The sequence below is a fragment of the Nannospalax galili genome, unplaced genomic scaffold (genome assembly GCF_000622305.1).
Source record: "Nannospalax galili isolate Female #2095 unplaced genomic scaffold, S.galili_v1.0 scaffold56, whole genome shotgun sequence".
Classification (NCBI taxonomy): domain Eukaryota; kingdom Metazoa; phylum Chordata; class Mammalia; order Rodentia; family Spalacidae; genus Nannospalax; species Nannospalax galili.
Genome location: NW_008340065.1, coordinates 1,975,143 through 1,995,320, shown reverse-complemented (window position 1 = coordinate 1,995,320; position 20,178 = coordinate 1,975,143). Strand labels below are relative to the sequence as shown.

Here is a 20,178-nt window from a genome sequence, read left to right as displayed (position 1 = left end):
TTGAAAAACATACCAGCCTGTCACTCATAAACATCCATGGGATAATATTTCAATAGAGTAATTCATGATTGTCACATAAATTAATAGGGTTTGATTATTTGAATTTCCTACTTGGCTCATACCAGAGAGAGAGAGAGAGAGAGAGAGAGAGAAGTTCCTATAAATCAATACAAAAGACTAAAAACAGTAAAAAAAAGGCTGGTAAAGAAGGGGCTGGAGAGATGATGACTCAGTAGTTAAGAGCACTTGCTGCTCTCACAGAAAACCTGGGTTTGGTTCCCAGCACCCACATGGTGGCTAACAACTGTCAATAGCTGAGTTCTAGGGGATCGGATGCTCTCATCTGGCCCCCACAGGCATTGCACACACATGGTACACTTACATTCATGCAGGTAAATACTCATATACATAAAAATTTTAAAGAAGGCTTAAAACTAGTAATTTGGTGGAGACTGTAATGAGCCCCAGATTCCTGCTCAGCTGCTGTGAGAGCTGCTATCAGCTGCCAGCCACTTAAAGGTATTACCTCGCTTGAAGAAAATTGCTTTGCCTAAACCATGTTCCCCCATCCAGCAGCCCATTTCCAGTAACTGATCAACATACAGGTAGCAAGGCCACGCCCTTCCCCCCTGCAACTTAGGCTTTGAAGGTTCCTGCAGCTCCACATGGGGTTGGCTGAGGCCTTTGGGAGAGTGCCTGGCAGCTCAGTTTCTGTCTTTATCGGGCCCTGCTTTCTCCCATAGATGATCATACTAAGAACTCGCCCTAAAAATACTTATATGCTAATCTATCCTGGGGCCTTCTTCCCGGAGAACCCAACCAGCTTCTATTAGGATGAAAGGAAATGAGACTTGTATTGAGAAAATGTTCCCCTGCCCTACACTTCAGTTTAACACAACTTAAAAGGACTGAAAACACATTGTATGAATAGGTACGGAGAATGAAACTTCTGCTAAATTTTACTGGTAAAGGTGCAATTGTGGTTTACAGTTTAGGGGTATATATAAACACTCAAAATCTGCATATCTGTTGATGTAGCAACCCCGCAGAGGCAGGTGGATCTCTGTGAGTTTGAAGCCAGCCTGGTTTACATAGTAAGTTACAGGCCAGCTGAGGCTTCATGGTGAAACCATGTCTCAAAAAATTTCTATTCATAAAAGCAGCAACAATTGTAATATACCTAGGAATAAACTCAGCAAAAATACGTGAGATCTATAAAGGAAAGTATAAAATCTTAATGAAAGCAAATGACTAAAAGTATAATGATGTCATGTTCCATAGGACTTGCTGATTTTCCACAAGTTAATATGTAATATGAAAGTTGGTAAACAGAAATGCAAATTTCATCAAGAAAAAACCAAAAGTGGTTGTGAAATATAGAAACAGTGAAGGAGGATCTACGAGGTACTGTTACACATGCTGTCAGTCAAAGTCATTGAAAAACTGACATTGGTGCAGGAACTGGAAAGCAAATCAACAGAGTCCAGAGAGCTGTGTATACAGAGGCATCAGTATTGTAAATTGGCACTTGAATTAGTGGGGAGGGATTGGGGTATTCAATGAACGGCCATTGAATATGGGGACAATTGGTGATTCATTTATATAAACATAAAATTAGATCCACAGCTCATTTCCTATGCAATACGGGCTAAAGATTTAGCTAATTTCCTATGCAATATGGGCTAAAGGTTTAAAACATAAATATGAAAAACTATAAAAGCACTGAAAGAAAACATAAGCAGTTGCTTTGTGTGTGTGTTGTGTGTGTGTCTCATCTGTGTGTCTGTATGTCTATGTGTGTCTGTGTGGACTCCCAACCTCTGGCATCTATACTAATGCTGAACCTGTCTGGGTGGGATTCGTGATTTATGTTGCAGACATGTGAATTTTAGAAACCAGAGGCCACATAACTGTACCCCAGGCCCCAGCTTTTTGGGCTCAATTTGAGGAGTTGCCTCTTGGTCCCAACAGGAACCCTTCAGGGCCCAACTCACCACTCTAGTCATGAACAGAAACATGAGGCCCTGCTCTTCTGGGAGTACAAAGAAGCCTAGAGCAGCATCCTACTTGGCTGTAGCAGGGCAGCCCAGAGCCTGGCAGGGCTTATCTCCTGGGGCCAAGAGGCAAGGACAGTTTGGAGGCAGAGGTAACCCTGGGCTTGGGCTGGAATTCCGCCAGAGGGTTCGTCTGGACCTGGCTGTGCCCTACCTGGCTTTCTGGCTCTCTGGGTCACCATCTACCTGCCCTCCAGTCCTAGATGTCTACCTTGCCAGGTTGTAGTCCTTTGTCCCTATTCCTCCAAACGCTGAACTAGGGTTCCTGACCACTGTAGTAAGAGGCAGGCTCATAGTGACACCACATGGCCCCAGCCTTCCACCACGAGGTGGGCACAACCCCTGCTGAGTTGGCGTAGCCCTGTGCTGGGAGAAACAGGAGGAAAACACTCATCTCGGGATGGACAGTGACCACACGCACAGTTAGTGCCAGCCCCTTAGCTTACTGGCTGGTGCTCAGAAATGCCAGGGATATGGGACCTGCCAGTGAAGGGAATGAGGAGACAGTACTGGGGTTCTAGGCACTGCCCCACAGAGGTAATATCTGGGGATGGACAGTGAGCGTAGCCCCTTGGTTTCCTTAAGCAAAATTGGAGTTTATTGAAGAAGGATTTTAAATTAGCTGCCACCGTGTATCTTAGTTACTTTGCTGTTGCCGTGATAAAATGCCAAAAGCAGCTCAAGGGAGAAAGAGTTTATCTGGCTCACAGTTCAGGGGTACTGTTCATGTTAAGGAAGTAAAGGCAGGATTGTGAAGTCGCTGGTCACATGACAAGCACAGTCAGGAAAAGAGGGCAGTGAATGCTTGCCGCTGCTCAGCCTGATTATAGAAATAGCAATGATTTTATTTTATTTTTTAATTTAATTTAATTATTTTATTTTATTTATTTTATTTTATTTTATTGATGAGACAGGGTCTCTTGTAACCCAGGCTGGCCTCCAACTTGTGTAGTATTGTGGACTGAACTCATGACTTTAAAAAAAATTCTCTTTGGTTTATTTTTATTTTATGTGTATGAGTCTTATGCCTGCATGTATGTAAGTGCACTTGTTTTGTGCAATGCCTGTGGAGGACAGAAGAGGGCGTTGGATTCCCTGGAACTGGAGTTACAGATGATTGTTAGCTGCCATGTGGGTGTTGGGATTCAAACATGGGTGTTCTGCAAGAGCAGCCTGTGCTCTTAACTACTGAGCCATCTCTTTAGCCCCTGAATCCAGGACTTTATGCATGCTCAACACTCTACCAACTGAGCTGCATCTCCAGCCTAGAAATTAATGATGTTTTTTTACATCTTGTTTGTAAAAGAAAAAGATCAACAGATGATACATCCAATGCTGAGAATCTACGATTATAACTAAGAACTTGATAATGTATGCATTTTATAAATGAGTTATAAAACTACACTTCTAATGTTCATTTATGTAAAAAAGAGTACTCCAGCTGTTATGTATCTACCCGTACAGCAAAAGCTCTGGGAGGCCTCCCAACACACTCTTTCAGTGATTACCTAAGGGGAGAAGTTGGGTGGAGGACATCTCATATTTAATCTCTATACTTCTGTCTAGAGAGCCCATTACTTGTAGAATTTAAAAAGTAATCAAGAGGCTGGAGAGATGGCTCAGTGGTTAAGGGTACTGACTGGTCTTGTAGAGGACTCAAGTTCAGTTCCCAGAACCTACATGGTGGCTAACAACTGTCCATAACTCTAGGGGCTACAGAGATGACTCAGTGGATAAGAGCATTGGCTGCTCTCGCAGAGCACCAGGGTTCGATTCCCAGCACCAACACAGCAGCTAACAACCATCTGTAACTCTAGTTCCAGGGGAATCCAACACTGTCTTCTGACTTTTCATGGGCATTGCATGACATAGGTGTACTTACATACATACAGGCAATACACTCATACACATAAAATAAAAATCATAAATAAAAAGAGTAACCAGTTTCAGAGGATCTGATGACCTCTTCTGGCATCTGTAGGCATTGTATGCATGTGGTGCACTTACATGCATGCAGAGAAAATGCTCATACATGTAAAAATAAAAATAAACTTTACAAAGCACTAAAAAGAAAACTAAATTCAGGACTTTTCTTTCCCTCATTTCTTCCCCTAGTGCTGGGCAAAACCAGTCCCTTACACATGAGTGCTCTACCACTGAATTATATACAGCTCTTGGTTTTTTGAGACAAGGTCTTGCTATGTAGCTCAGGCTTGCCAGAAACTTGTGGTCTATCTGCTTTAGTCTCCGGAGTATTGAGATTATAGGAGTGTGCCATCATGCCTGGCTAGGAGTGTAGCAGGAGGCCTCCAAAGATGGCACGGACCCAGAGCCCTGGGATTCAGCAAGAATTCACTTCACTTCTTGGCCCACAAATAGCCCACCAAAAGGAGCCCATGCCTCCGTACCCTGCTCGGGAGCCCAGTGACTGCTGACAGACTGCATGGTGCGGACCAACCAGAAAACAACACGCTGACTAAAGGGACTTGGGGGAGGAGAAAAGGGAAATATAAGGCCTGCCCCCTCCTGCATTAAACGAGCCTGCAGCACCTCACCTAGTGCTTGCTTCTACTGGACTCCCGGGGTTTGTGTGTCGTGACTCCATACCTCTTGACCCCCCAATCGGCAGGGGACCCAATACAGGTTAGGGTCTTCACAGCTGGCCTGAGGAGAACCCGCAACACCTAGCACCCAAACAGGGACTCCTGCCCACGGTGTTGGCAACACCCAGAACCTTGGTTCACTCGGTAAGTAGGCCCCTGGATTTGTCTGTTTCTTTGGCTGCTCGAGGGTAAGTGAGTAGCCCCCTCCTCTGTCACCTCCACCCTGTTGTCTTTATTGTTGGACTAGTTTGTTAGATCAGGGAAGCACACTCCGCCACGTGGTCCTGAAGCCCACGTCAGCACCTTCCCCCCTCTCGGCTTGTCCTGGTGAGTTCACATAAGGGGCTGATCCACCCTGAACTCAAGCCCAGGCTTCGGGTCACCCTGTTGCCTGTCCCGGAGACACCATGTGAGCATACAGCTGGCTGGAGGTGTCACGGCCTCCAGAAGTCCCTCACTGAGCACAAGACATTTGGATCCAATACACCTTTACATGTTGGGGCAGTTTACATCCGAGTGGCTCACAGTGCTTCTTTGCTTCCTTTGTGCCCTCTTGGTAGTCACCCTCATCTTCTACTTTTGTGGCAAATTCCCCTTCACGAGACCCTCCCACAATGGGCAGTTTACCACCACAATGCAGGGAACCACAAACGGCAGCACTCAAGGTTCTCGTTAAAACCAGAGGGTTGAAAGTAAAACCAAAAGATATCGAACACTTTTGGGGTGAAGCCACTAAGTTGGCTCCGTGGGTCTCCCCTGAAAACATGTGGGACCCTGACATGTGGATGCGGGTCCTCTTCCTGGCCCGAAAAAGGGAGGTCAGGTCAGGGATCACTCCCCCTGTATCGTTCATACCGATCCTCCTAGCCATCACTGCTAGCCTTAAATCCTCCTCTCCTGAGGAAGTCATCTCAGCCCACAACAAACACTGCTGGGAGCAGTCTAGTGTAGATCTGGTGATTACCTCAACCCTGGACCTCCCAGACCCCCCGGACCCGGAGGTGGATGCTGCCTCTGCGCCCACTTCCAATAAGGAAGGAGCTCCTTCGCCTATATCTCAGGATACTCTCCTAGAGCTACCATGCCCAGAAATTCCCCCACCCCATTACCCATGGAAGGAGTTACTCTCTCCCCCCACCCAGTAACCATCCCACCCCTTCCCCTGCTAACATGCCCCTCCCTCCTAGACTGCCCTCCTTAAAGCCTCACCCGCCTTTGTCCACATTTCCGGTTAATGTCGGCCCCAATGAGGCGCAGCATCCATGGCTGCCCAGCCCACTTGCTGACCTCATTCTTATCAGCAAGGCAGCTGACCAATCGGGCCCTGAATCCCCATATTTTGAACAGGTTCTTTACCAGTGGTCCTTACAGTTACAAACCCACTATGATTGGTATAGCTTACTAAAGGCAGTCTTAGAACCCTCAGTCTTTCTAAACTGGCGCGCAGCCTATGACGATCAGGCTGAAAACCAGGCACACCTAAATCCCCACTATGGCCTCAACATTACATTGGACATGCTCACGGGACGTGGACAATATACTGACTCCACCTCCCAGTCTACTATTGGCCTCCATGCCTATCTTCAACAAGTTTCTGACTTGGCCTTTAAGGCCCTTAAATGTTGCTCCCCCGTGACTCACAGGTCTTTTTCTGTAATTTGATTCAACAGTCAGTGGAGTCCTTCACAGACTTCCTTACCCATGTCACTGAGGCAGTAGAGCAGAGGGTGGAGTCTGGACCCACCCGAGAGGTGCTTATCAAACAATTAACTTGGGAGGGACTAAACATCCCTACTCGGAATGCTATCGTGCCTGTCTGCAATGATAACATTCACAGATGGGTACTTGCTACTAGAGACTTAGACCTTAGGGCAGGCCCTGTTGAGGCTTTGACCATCTCCTTGGAGACTCTTTTGTCGCAAGGAAAACCCCCCACTTTGGCGCATGGGAAGGCTGTTGGAACTGTGGGGGGCTTGGCCACTTTCGTAGCCACTGCCCAAGAGGTACAGCCCGCCCCAAGACTCGCTGCCCCAAGTGCAAAAAAGGGTTCCATTGGGCTAAAGACTGTAGGTCAAAGCCTCAACTGGACTCGGCTCCTTTAAATTCCACCCGGGGCGCCCCTCAGCCCTGCCCACACGAGGGGAAACAAGACAGATATTATGGACTCTCCCACTCCGCAACCACTCCCCACTAATGACCCTGCTCCTAGATGGAACTTCCATAAAGGGCCTAGTACACAGGGGCTGATGTCACCATTATATCAAAAACTGAACCCCTTAAATTCCCTCATTGGAAATACCGGCCAGGCCCTATATACAGGCTCAAACAATTTATACCAGTCCCTGATTTTGAACTCCGCCATTGCCCAAGAGGTACAGTCTGCCCCAAGACTCGCTGCCCCAAGTGCAAAGGAGGGTTCCATTGGGCTAAAGACTGTAGGTCACAGCCTCAACTGGACTCGGCTCCTTTAAACTCCACCCGGGGCGCCCTTTAGCCCCACCCACAAGAGGGGAAATGAGACAGATATTATGGACTCTCCCAATCCTCAACCATTCCCCACTAATGACCCTGTTCCTAGATGGAACTGCCATAAAGGGCCTAGTAGACACAGGGCCTGATGTCACCATTATATCAGAAACTGAATCCCTTAAATTCCCTCATTGGAAATACCGGCCAGGCCCACCAATAAAAGGAGTTGGTGGCACACAAGGTACCAAGCTGATCACACATCCAGTATATTGGAAGGACTTGGATGGGAATCAGGGCACAGTTACCCCCATAGTAGCGGACTTATGGGATCGAGATGTCCTACAGGACATGAGTGCGGTCCTTACCATGGATGACCGTGCCTTTTATGATGATATCATGCTCCACGATAACTTGAGACTATCAGGGAAAGGACAACACCTTGCCCAACACCCCCAATCCTAATGGCCACTGCCCACCCAGGATTGACTCCAGTCTTGGCCCCCGAGCCGATCCTTATCACCTGGCTCTCTAATGATGCCATTTGGGTGGGCCAGTGGCCTACAAAAGAACCTAAATTATCTGCCCTCAAAAATTTGGTAGCTGAACAATTGAGGCTTGGCCACATTGAGCCCTCTCTCAGTAAACATAATACCCCAACATTTGTTATTAAAAAGAAATCGGGGAAATACAGACTCCTCCAAGATCTTAGAGCAGTCAATGCCCAGATGGAAAAGATGGGCTTGCTACAAGCGGGTTTACCACACCCTACAGCTACCCCCCGATCCCATCATATCATAGTACTTGATATCCAAGATTGTTTCTTCCATATTCCCCTAGTGGAACAAGATAGACCTCACTTTCCCTTCACAGTATGGGAGCCCAACTTTCAAAGAACAGCCAAGAGGTACCAATGGAAGGTACTACCACAGGGTATGAAAAATAGCCCCACAATCTGTCAATTATATGTTAATAAGGCCTTAACCAACATCCCCAAGGACCTAATTGTCATCCACTACATGGACGACATACTGCTAGCACAAAAATCTCAGAATACTTTACAGGCTGCAATACCCAGTCTGCTTGCTGATTTAGAATGTCTAGGTCTCCACATTGCATGAGACAAGTTACAATACATCCAACCTTTCACATTCCTTGGCTACCATATAGATACTGTAATTAAACCGCTTAACCCTTCCATCTTACAAAAAAACTGTATATACCTTGACTGAGCCCCAAAGCCTTGTTCCAGGCCTTGTTCTCCCTCCTGGAAAGCCATAATTCAACAACTTTAAGGATCCCTCTCACCCAGTCAGCTAAGGATCTTCTCAATAAGATAGATCATATACTCTGGTCTGCGTCACTCCGACGTCATGACCCAGCAGAACCATTACTGGCCTTGATCCTCTGGACTAAAAATGCAACCTTGGACCTAACTAGGCTTAGCTCTAAGTATGATATTGCCTTCAAGTTGGCAATTAAGGCCCGACAAACAGCCAGGCGCATATTCGGAAAGGAACCTGACAAAATTATACTGCCCTTTCCTCTTAAGCATTCCCAAACATTATGGGCAGACTCCGGCTTTCCAATTAATGATGTCCAGGTTCACGGGAGAGTTGGATAACCACACACACCCAGATAAGTGACTGGCCAGCCTGGCCTGTTTGGAAATCACCACTCAGCCACACACTTCCCCCTGCAAAAACCCCCTACCTTTAGCCACGCTAGCCTTCTCAGATGCCAGAAGTCCCGTTATGGCGCTGTCATTCAGCACATGGGAAAGGAGGACACCTGTTATGTACAAGCCAATCCCGGCTCTGTCCAGTTGGGGGAGCTCCTGGCCTTGTTAAAAATCTTCCAAGTCTGCCAGACTGAGCCGTTCAATATATTCTCCGACAGCCAGTATGCGGTTCAGGCCCTCAGATGTCTTCCCTTTGCTCGAGTAAAAGGCCACAAGGATCCCATCACTAGAACAACAGAGCTCTCCAGATTATTTTAGATAACAGACAATGGCCCTGGCACATATCCCACATAAAATCACACACCAAGCTCCCTGGTATCTTGGCAAAGGGAAATGACAAAGTAGATAAACTTATTATGTCTGTAGAGATTCCTCTACTAGAACAAGCCAGACTTACGCCAACAATTTCACCTTTCTCCTCTCAGTCTGCACCGCCTTCTACCCGACTTACCCATCTCTCGATGCAAACATCTGAGCAGATCTTGCGTTACGTGTGCACCCCTTGCTCCCTTAGGCCCCCTCAATCGATATGGAGTTAACCCATGTGGTCTCCTACCCAATGCCCTCTGGTAAATGGATGTCACCCATTATAACTCCTTTGGTAATCTTAAATATGTCCATGTCATTGTTGACACCTACTCTTCCTTTCTTTTGCCATTGTTCAAACTGGTGAAAAGGCCTCACACGCCATTAAAGTGGTCAAATCAGCAATGCTGGTAATGGGAGTGCCATGGACCCTAAAACCTGATAATGGGCCAGCTTATACCTCTCTACAATTCCAATCATTCCTGTCAACATGGAAAATTAGCCACTCCCTTGGCATCCCTTATAATCCACAGGGACAAGCCATTGTGGAATGGGCAAATAGGAACCTCAAAGAAACATTACAAAAATTTGCTAACCCTGAGTCTAAAAGGGAACTGCACCTGGCTCTAATTGAAGCTCTATTCAGCATTAATTCCCTGTCCTTCAATGAAAATGGGTTAAGCCCGGCTTACAAACAGTGGGCCACCATACCTAAGCCTACACCCCTGCCACTAGTGAGATGGAAAGACCCCATAACATGTCAATGGCAACCCCCACCCCCTTGTTAACAAGAGGGCAAGGCTATACTTGTGTGCTTTTCCGCTGCTACCATGCCCCTCCCTCCTAGGCTGCCCTCCTTAAACCCTCACCTGCCTTTGTCCGCATTTCTGGTTAATGTCAGCCCTGATCAGCCCCAATGTGGAGCAGCATCCATGGCTGCCCACCCCACTTGCTGCTGGATAATTGGTTTGCTATTCCCCACCTCTGCCACAGCCCATGATCTCTGGACCTTGGTCCCCTCGCCACCTATACTCTTGCCCTTATCGCTTCATTCCCCAGCCTACCCCACCATCTATTCAACTAATTCTATGCTTGGCCTCCCCACCACGGACCCAGTTACTTCTTGGGAATCACTCAATGGCTCCTGCCCCTAAATAACTCTCTATGCTTCACTACCAACAACACATCCTCATGCATTGGGCTGTTCAACCTGACTGTCCAAGATTATGCCGGCAGTGCCTCTAATCTAAAAGCACTGTTTGACATGTCTTGGATTGTCACTTACCTACTTCTGACAGGCATAATTATTCTTCTCTTTCTACTTCTTAAATGCCTTGTTCTTTGTTCGTGCAGTCAGAAAAAATCCAAACACTTGGTGTATCAGGCCCTCAGAGCAATACACGAAGATGATTTCAACCCGCCCTATGCAGCCTGACAGACTTGGCTTGCACAAATGTACGAGGCCTCTACAGATAATTCCCCACCTGGACTGATCCCCTGGGACAATACCCCTTGGAGGGCTGGTAGCGAATGATGGGTAAGCTCCTGTTGGGCTGAATCAACCTAAGCCAGGACATGGATGTGTACACCCATGCTCCAATGATGGGTAAGGTTCATGCCCGAATAGGACAACCTAAGACAGGCACAGTCCATGATCCTGAGGTCATCCCGAGGCAGAGCTGACTACAGGCTCTCGCTGGACAGTCATTTTTAAAGAAAAAGGGTGGAAATGTAGCAGGAAGCCTCCAAAAGATGGCACGGACCCAGAGCCCTGGGATTCAGCGAGAATTCACTTCACTTCTTGGCCCGCAAATAGCCCGCCAAAAGGAGCCCACATCTCCGTATGCTGCTTGGGAGCCCAGTGACTGCTGACAGACTGCATGGAGCGGACCAATCAGCAAACGATACACTGACTAAAGGGACTTGGGGGTGGAGAAAAGGGAAATATAAGGCCTGCCCCCTCCTGCATTAAACGAGCCTGCAGCACCTTGCCTAATACTTGCTTCTACCTGACTCCTGGGGTCTGTGTGTCGTGACTCTGCGCCTCTTGCCCCCCCCTAATTGGCAGGGGACCCGATTCAGGTTAGGGTCTTCACAGCTGGCCTGAGGAGAACCCGCAACATAGGAGTAATCTTATTTTATTTTTTAAGATTTAAAGTTGTTGCTTATTTTCAACTATGTGTCTCTGTGTATGTCACTGTGCTGAGTATATGCATTGAGTGCAAGTGCCTGCAGAGACCAGAGGTGCTGGATCCCCCTGAAGGTAGACATACAAGCAGCAGTAGTGAGCCAATCAATGTGGGTGCTAGGAATCAGACTTGCAAGAGCAATATGTGCTCTTAACTGCTGAGCCATCTCTCTAGCCCATTTGTTTTTACTTTTCTGAGACAGTGTCTCACATATCCGACGCTGGCCTTGAATTCCCTCTGTAGTCAAGGATGACTCTAAATACTTGATCCTCCACCTCCTGAGTGTTGAGATTACAGACATGCATCACCACACTTGACTCATGTGGTGGTGGGGATGGAACTCAGGGCTTTATGCATTCTAGCAGGAAAGCACTCTGTCTATTCCCAGGCCCTGGCTAGGAGTCATCTTAAAGGAGATGTAAAATCTGGATATAAAAAAATTGAGAGTTATAGAATTCAGGGGCAGTAGCTCATATTTGATGGGAGGTTGGGTTCTGGGTGGAAGAGGTTAGGACCAGTAGAGAGAACCACCTGAGAATATGTCTCCTTGCTGGAGCTGTACAGGTTTAGGCTCCTTTCTAGGGACACAATCTTGTCACCCTCCAAGGCAAGCTTCTCCTGTGCCAGATGGAACTTCTCCCCCATGTTTTCATTATGATTTCCCATTTCCTCCTCATAGAGAATCACCTGTGCAGGAACAAAAACACATTGAGCCCATGCAAACATCCAATGAGGAAGGCAGTAACTATAAGACTCCACAAGAACAGTCCAGTGTCTAAACTAGAAACCTAGAAGAACAGAACAGGTGCAGCACAGGTCTAAAAGCCCCTGCTAGCACTGGAGGTGGTGATGAAAACAACAGGTCGTCCTATTTGGACCTAAGCTCTTATAGATACAGACCATATCTTCTCCCCATTCTCTCTGACATTTGGTAGGAACTGAGTGAACACTTGACTAGGAATGGATTTGCACCACTTCATTCTCTTTAAAGGCTTGGAATGCTGGTGTCCTTTCTTTCCTGGGCACTCTCAAGAGACCCAATTTGGAAAATGTTGAGCCTTTCACACACACTTCCATGTCAGCAAGTCGCTAAGAGATAGTGAGGGGGTATGATCCAAAGCTCCTCTGAGATTTGCATGATCCTTATTTGTATTCGCTTTCTTCTTCATCAGTCATCCACTGACAGGTATCTCTGGGATGCCCATGAGCATTGCACTGGGTGAGGATGGGGTATACACATAGGAGACACAGTCTCACCTCTCACAATCTTGGGGAAATGAGGTTTCAAATTAGCAAATGACTGTACGTAATTGAGTGTAATGAACCGTATGACTCAAGTTGTATGTGTTTGAACAAGAGGAAAGTCACCACAGAAGGCTTCATGCCATTTCAAGTCATCCAGTATGGGAGAAATGGACCATTAGTTAAGCTGGTTAAACTTGGTACTTCACACCTGAGATTCTTCTCAGGGAAGGATGGTTTAGTTTAAGGTGTTTGTTAGATTAGACACTTCATAGTAATGTATTTGGGACAGAGGTTGTTGGTCCCACTCACAGTCCCTCAGCACTCACTATTTTGGTTTAGCATGTTGTGCTGGATAACTTTAGTTGTCAACCTGACACACCTAGGTAGAGGCGATCTCAATTAAGGAATTTCCTCCATTGGACTGGCCTGTGGCCATGTCTGTGAGGCATTTTCTTGATTGTTGGGTGATGTGGGCAGGTCCAGTCACCTGTGGATGGTGCCACTTCTGGGCAGGTGGTCTTGTGTTGTATAAGAAAGTTTCTTACACTGTTTTTTGTACACAACCCATTCTAACTACAAGCACTTTTGACTCTGCCCAAGGGCATCTTTCAGCCAGAGGAGCAAGACAGGAGGTTAAAAGTGCTGGTGAGTAAACATCCCCAGGAACAGCCTTCAACCAACGGCCAGGTGGTTTGGTGAGTTCACTTTGAGGAACACTCTACAGTATCTTTCGGGGCTCCTTTAGGGTTGAACCCCAATTGCCTATAGCAAGTAATCTGCTGCATTTGGGTTTCTGGCCCTTCTTTGACCATGCCCCCTCATGCTTCCTGGATCACCTTCTGAGTTCGCTGCACATATAACTTGAGCCATATGGTTTAGCACACTCATACCCTCATCTCAGGGTCTGCTGTTGGCAGAACCCAGCCTTAGACAGGCGTGTGATGCTTCCATTTAACAAAGCATTGAAAGAAGCAAGCAGAATTCTTAGAATAAATTTTGCCATGCATTCCCAGAGTGGAATCTATAATGGTGACTGCTGCTTGGTGAAATGTGTATCTGTTCACCTCCTCCTTAGCAACAGAACATTGATTTGACTGAAGGAAGCAATATGCCTCCCACAGCACCACCTTGCCTGACTTCCCAGGACCTAGCTATATTCATGTGACAGTCAGGACAGTTACATATAAGTGAGTATTGTGCAGAGCTTCTGGAAAGTGTCCTTGAAAGGAAGGAGTGTGCCTTTTTCCATCTTCTTTTTAAGTTGGATCATGCAGAATACAGATGTGATGGCTGGAGTTATGGCAGCTACCTCAGGTGACCCAGGAAATGGAATTCTTGAGTGGACATGGTGGTAGGGCCATAAGGACAGAACTTAGGTGCCTTATGACAGGTGTCACTGCCATAACAACAATAGACCTTTTGTCTCTAACCGTCATATAGCTTTTTCTATTACTTGCTGCTAAGTGGTATCATGGTTAATTTAAGGGTTGCTTTATCCAGGCTGAACTCTTGTTTAGGGTATAGTGAACCAACCAGTTTTAACACTTCTTATGAGCTTTATTAAACCACAGTTGAAGGTCACAGACTTTTTCCAAATGATACTTTGTGGGATAACCTTTCTTTGCTCCTTCCCTGCCCAATCATTTTCAGCAAATTCTCCCTAGGCCAAATATATCCTTTAAAATATTTCTATGCTCTTGAAGACCCCTTATAAAGTCCCTGGAGTTAGTTCTTAAGAAAAATATTGTCTAAAAGACTCCTCGGAATTTTCTTTAAATCTGAAAGAGGAATCTGCCAGTGGAAGCCCAAGCTGCAAATCCACCTGTTCCATTACTGAGAACCGTGGTGTTACAGACAGCAGTGTTCCTACTGTCCAACTGGCCTTAGTTCTATAACTTTGGGTATTTGAAAGCTACTTGGTATTCTACAAGGATGCCATCCTTTGCTTTAAAAACATATTGTAAGGCTGAGGAGATGGCTCAGTGGTTAAGAGCACTGGCTGCTCTTGCAGAGAACCTGGGTTTGGTTCCCAGCACCCACATGGTGGCTAACAATCATCCATAACTCCAGTTCCAGGGAATCTGACACCCACTTCTGAGCTCCGTGGGTACTGCACAACATGGGTGCACTTACATACATGCAGGCAATACAATAATACTCATTAAAAAAAAACATATTGCCCTGGAACATGACTATAAATGAATGCCCAGAATATACTTAAGCTAAGTCTGTAGGATCCCAAACTCTGGCCTGAAGAAATGATCTGGCACTCAGTGGCTGACTCAGGACCAATTCCTGGCCATTTTACCAACTGTGCAAGTGCCATGGATTTTCATAGCATTAAAAGCTGATTTTCCTAAAAATATTTGATTTAATGAGCCTTGTACTTTTTTTATATCCCTCAGAAACTTAGAGTCTTTTGTGTTCAAATTGCATGGATAATATGAATATGGATTCCCCCACACAGATACACGTGTGCATGCACATGGGTTCCATGCGCCCCACATGCATCAGCATCGAGGCGCTCAGTTGTACCCCTCTGCCTGGTTTCCTTCTTCTCACCTTCAGAAAGAGGGAAAGCTCCTAAACTGCTCAAGGCGGGTCAAGTTCTCCTTCTTAAACAGTGTTCGCTTTCTAACGGGCATAGGCACAACACGAAGACAGGTCTCTGGTTAATCTCACAATACCTCATCTTCCTTCAGTTTGCAGTGATGGTGAAGAAGAACCAGGTCCGAAGTCTGCTTCTCCAGGATGGACTGGTACCGCAGGAGGGAGCAGTAGGAGGTCTGCAGCTCCTGGGTCCGAATCTCCAGCTCTTGCTGAAGGGCCAGCAGTTTCTTCTTCAGTTGCTGGAGTTGTCTCAGATGACACTGCTTAATAGACCCGGGCTGCTTCTTGTTCTGTAACACAGACAGAAGATATGGAGCTGGCTATAGATGGCCACGGAGGATGCTGCCCTGGAGAATGCATCACATCCAGCTCTCCACCCTTTGACGTTTTCATCCTAAGTGAGATTATTGAGCATTTCACTGTATTCAAAGAACAATGTAGAACTTTATATCTCTACTCTGTAAGAAGGGTTTAAAAGAAGAAAAAATCGTTCTTCAAATTGTAAACATTTATTTATTTACTTATTTAGCTATGTGTACATGTGGGCATGTGCAAGTCAGATGATAACTTTTGGAAGTCAATTCTCTCTTTTTACAGTGTGGTCCTGGGGACCAAACTCAGGTCATCAGGAGTGGTAGCAGGGCACTTTACCCACAGAACCATCTCACTGGCCTCCCCAGAATGGTTCTTATCCATCAGAAGCTATTATCTATTGAGGTCAGAAGGAAAAAAAGCCACACATGTAAAGAAGAGATGTGGTTAATAATGTGCCTATGTGTTGTCTTCACACAGAAATATGACAAGTTTGACCTGAGAAGAAGTTGGTTCTTGGGTGGAATTTAGTCCAAAAAATACCTGGGTAGGGTGCTGGAGAGAGAGATGGCTCAGTGTGGTTAACAGCACTGACTACTCTTGCAAAATACTCAGGTTTTGTTCCCAGCACCCACATGGTGGCTAGCAACTGTCTGTAACTCCAGTTCCAGGGGATCCAATGCCGTCTTCTGGCTTCTGAGGACATTGTATGCATGTGGTACACTTACATACATGCAGGAAAAACACTCATACACATAAACTAAAAATAGATAAATAATTAAATAAATAAATATCTGGGTAAAGGAGCACTGGAAGGAGTCAAGGGTGAATTCTGGGGGTTCTGGGAAGCCAGAGAATGGAAAGCAGAGATACTGCTCTTACCTGGGTACCAACTTCTCTCCTGAAGAATGATGTGAGCTTGTAGGTGTGTGTGTGTGTGTGTGTGTGTGTGTGTGTATGTGTGTGTGTGTGTGTGTGTGTGTGTGTGTGCATGGCACAGGATGCTGGCTCTCTGCTAATCCAAAATCTTCCTAAAATGATTCTGGGCCCACCCTACATTTTCCTTCATTTGTGGCTGCTGAGCACCTGCTCTGCACCAGGCCCCCTGCTGGCAGGGTACATCCTAAATAGCTTTTCTAATCTAATAGGTTTTACAAGGATGCCTTTGTATTTCCTTGTTCTCATTCCTTATGACAGTGTCATGTGACAGAGGTGGCATCCTGTGTGGACCCTAGTTCCCCTCTTTCTACTCATTCTCTAAGGCTCGGCTCATATCTTGCTCTCCTTGTTCTGTTGCTAACCTGCCTTTGTACCAGGACCTGAGATCCAGCCGGCACATCCTCCATGTGGTGCTTCCTATTTTGCCTGTAATTATTTCTGTGCATCTTCTAACCTATGTGCATTATATATTTTCAGGAGATGACAGGCCATTTGAGAGGACTGGATCTCTGTTATCCAGTTTACAAAGGACACACTGGCTGTTCTATGGAAAGTCAACTGTAAGGAAGCAAAGACAGGAGGAGAGAACAAACAGGAGACTACTGGGAGAATCCAGGCAAGGAGACAGAGTGGTGTGGATGATGCTGTAGCAGTAGGAACTTGGAGAACTGACTGGGTTCTAGATATATTTTGAAATCAGAGCCCTAGAATTCACCACCAAGTTAGATGCAAGATGGTGGAGAATCATGGTCATCTAAGAAGGGTGACTTTCTTAAGTTGGCCTGAGTCAACTGGAGAGATGGCATTTTAATGAAATTAAGCTGAGACCTCAAAGAGAGAAGTGTTCAGTGAGAAGGGGGTGGTGGCATCTGAGATAAGGTGAAGGAGACTCAGCCCAGGTCAGAACCAGAAAGACAAATGCTGACTAGGTCTTCCCAATTGGAGTTACTCTCTCCAAATTCTCGTGGAAGTCTTTCTCACCCTAAGTGCCTCTGAATTGAGAAGCTAGATGAGAAATGGACCACTGTGGTCACCAGGCAAAAGAAATCATCAGCAAAGACAAGATAAACATTCAGTTTGGTCTGAGTGATTCAAGCAGTAGATGGACGGTAATGAGACCTCTAACTGAACAGAGCTGAATTTATATTTACATCACATAGTTATAATTGCCAATGTTTACATTAAATATTAGGTGCTTTCATTGTGCTTTCATGGAACTTGTTCTCCACTGCTGGACAAGGAGGCCCCACTGAAAACTCTGCTCCCCTCAAGTGTTTTCTTCCTTTGCTTGTCTGTTTTCTTAGGTCTTCATTTTCCTCTTCATTGTATAAAACGATGAGCAAAGCATTCTGTGTTTCCAAGAATCCAGACTTTCGGGCTTCCCTTCCTCGTACTTGGGTATACCACCTATACTTAGGTCTGTTTGGAATTGCTTGTTGGTTTTGAAGCTTTTTCTGGGCAAAAAATATTTTTTTCCTAATTGGTGTGCATGAAACTGCAACTTGACAGTAATAACAATGAACTGTGAATAATTCCTCTTCTTCCCAAGTCATGCTGAATCTTTCTGGATTTTATTTTGGTTTGAGGTAACAAGATGAGGGCATCCGCAACTCTTCCTGCATGATAAACATAACATCTGGAGTAACAGAACCGATTACGAAGATCTAAGAACTGATTATATCTACAGAGAAACTGGAATTCTCTTGGGTGGGAAGTTAAGGCATTTGCATACTACACATGCCTATGGGTTTGGAGGAATCAAAATTTAAAGACTGGGAGAATACCTAGGGGCTGGAGAGATGACTCAGCAGTTAAGAGCATTGTCTTCTCTTACAGAGGACCCGGGTTTGATTCCCAGCACCCATATGGTGGCTAACAACTGTCCATAACTCCAGTTCTAGGGGATCCGGTGCCCTCTTCTGGCCTCCACGGGCATTGCATGACAGGGGTGCACATGCACACATGTAGGCAATACACTCATACACATAAAATAAAAGTAATAAATTTGAAAAAAATTAAAGAGCACTCGGGAGGCAGAGGCAGGTGGATCTCTGTAAGTTCAAGGCCAGGCTGTTCTACCTAGTGAGTTCCAGGCCAGCTGGGGCTACAGGGAGACCCTGTCTCAAAAAAATATTGGAAAAAGATTAGGAGAATGCCTAAAGTTATTTTAGACCTATTAAATTTCAAACTATTTGTTTTTATATGTTCAAAAGTTTATTTTTCCCTGTTCTAGATGAATAGAAAGTAATATGTGTTATGGATTAAATCTATATTTGACATACATGCGTGCCAAAGAAAGAATAGTTTCAAAGGGTACCAACACACTTCCTATTCTTTCTTGGTCTTCTTTTGTATGTGCATGTGCATGTGTGTGCACATGTGTGGTGCATGCATGAGGCAGCCAGGGGTTTTGATGTCAGGTGTCTTCTTCAGTCACTGTCCATCTTATTTTTTGAGACAGTCTCTGACTGAATCTGGAACTCACCATTTTGATTAGACTATCTGGCCAGCAGGTTCTGAGTTTCAAGGATTTGCTGTTTTTCTACCCTATGGCTAACTGGGGTTTATAGACATGTACCACCATGCCCAATTTTAACTTGGGTGCTGGAGAGCTGATCCAAACCCAGGTCTGCATGCTTGCATTGTAAACACTTTACCCACTGAGCCATCTTCCCAGTCCCATCTATTTTTTTTCTAATGAAAATATGATGTTATATTCTTTTTTAATTTTAAATTGACATCCAGATAAAATGGGCAAGTTGGAAGTGCTTTTATGGAAACAATATTAATTCTTTAGGTGAGTGTCTAGGGTTGGATGTGACTCTGGAGGCCATCTGGTCTACCAAATTTCTCAGCTAGATTTCTACCCTGCGACCTGAAAAGCTGGAGAGCTCTGGCTGCCCATAGGAACCTATTCCCATATTTAGTCAACCTTTCAGCACCACTGTGGTCAAAGAGATTACAGCTATTGCTCCTTCCTTGCCTATGAAGCCACTTGATCACAGAAGGAAATTAATTGGCCTGGCATGATTCGTCTTTTGAAAAGTCACATTGGTTTCCACCCAATACTTTGTGCTTTTCAAGTTGATGCTAATTGATTGATGTTAAGTTCTATATTTTCCCTGATATTGAAGTTAAGCTGACAGGTCTATAATTACCAGGATTGTCCTTTTTCCCTTTTTAAAAAGATGAGCACTTCATTTACCCTTTTTCAGTCTACAGGGACTTTCTTTATCCTCTTGAGTTCTCAAAAATAATGACTAGCAGGTATGTAATAACACCTGCCAATTCCTTAAGTACTCTTAGAAGAATGTCATCAGGCCCTGCTGATTTGCTTAAAGCCAGCTTTTCAAAATACCTTTTAACCATTTATTCCCTCTTCGAGCTTGCACATTCTCCTGTCACAGGTTGGCATTGTTCTGATAACTGGATCCCTGATGGTTTTCTTTTTTCACTTAAGAACTTAAAGTCTCACTGTCTTTTTCCAGTCATTGTCATGAACTTCTTTTCCTATCTTTGAGGTGTTAAGTGGGATGCTTCCTTGGAACTCCAGGTTACCCTTACATCACTTGATAGGTTTGTCTAACTTCTTATGTCTTCTGTAAATTGCGTGTAGGATACAGAACTGTGTTCAGATGACATGCATTTCTTTTGGAGGCATCTTTGTGGTTAGGACATTCTTCTCACAAGTGACCTCTGCTTACTTGAGATTC

General features: G+C 45.4%; 1 protein-coding gene across 1 annotated transcript in view; it reads right to left on the bottom strand.

Annotated features, from left to right (window-relative positions):
* The window catches only part of Pmfbp1 (polyamine modulated factor 1 binding protein 1), a 58,498-nt gene that overhangs the window by 29,400 nt on the left and 8,920 nt on the right, over nucleotides 1-20,178 (bottom strand). Inside the window, exons 3-4 of the mRNA XM_008834986.1 lie at nucleotides 15,292-15,504; nucleotides 11,891-12,046 (exon numbers count right to left, since the gene is read on the bottom strand). Of these exons, the coding sequence (XP_008833208.1) occupies nucleotides 11,891-12,046; nucleotides 15,292-15,504 (369 nt within the window). The remainder of the gene's footprint in view (nucleotides 1-11,890; nucleotides 12,047-15,291; nucleotides 15,505-20,178) is intronic.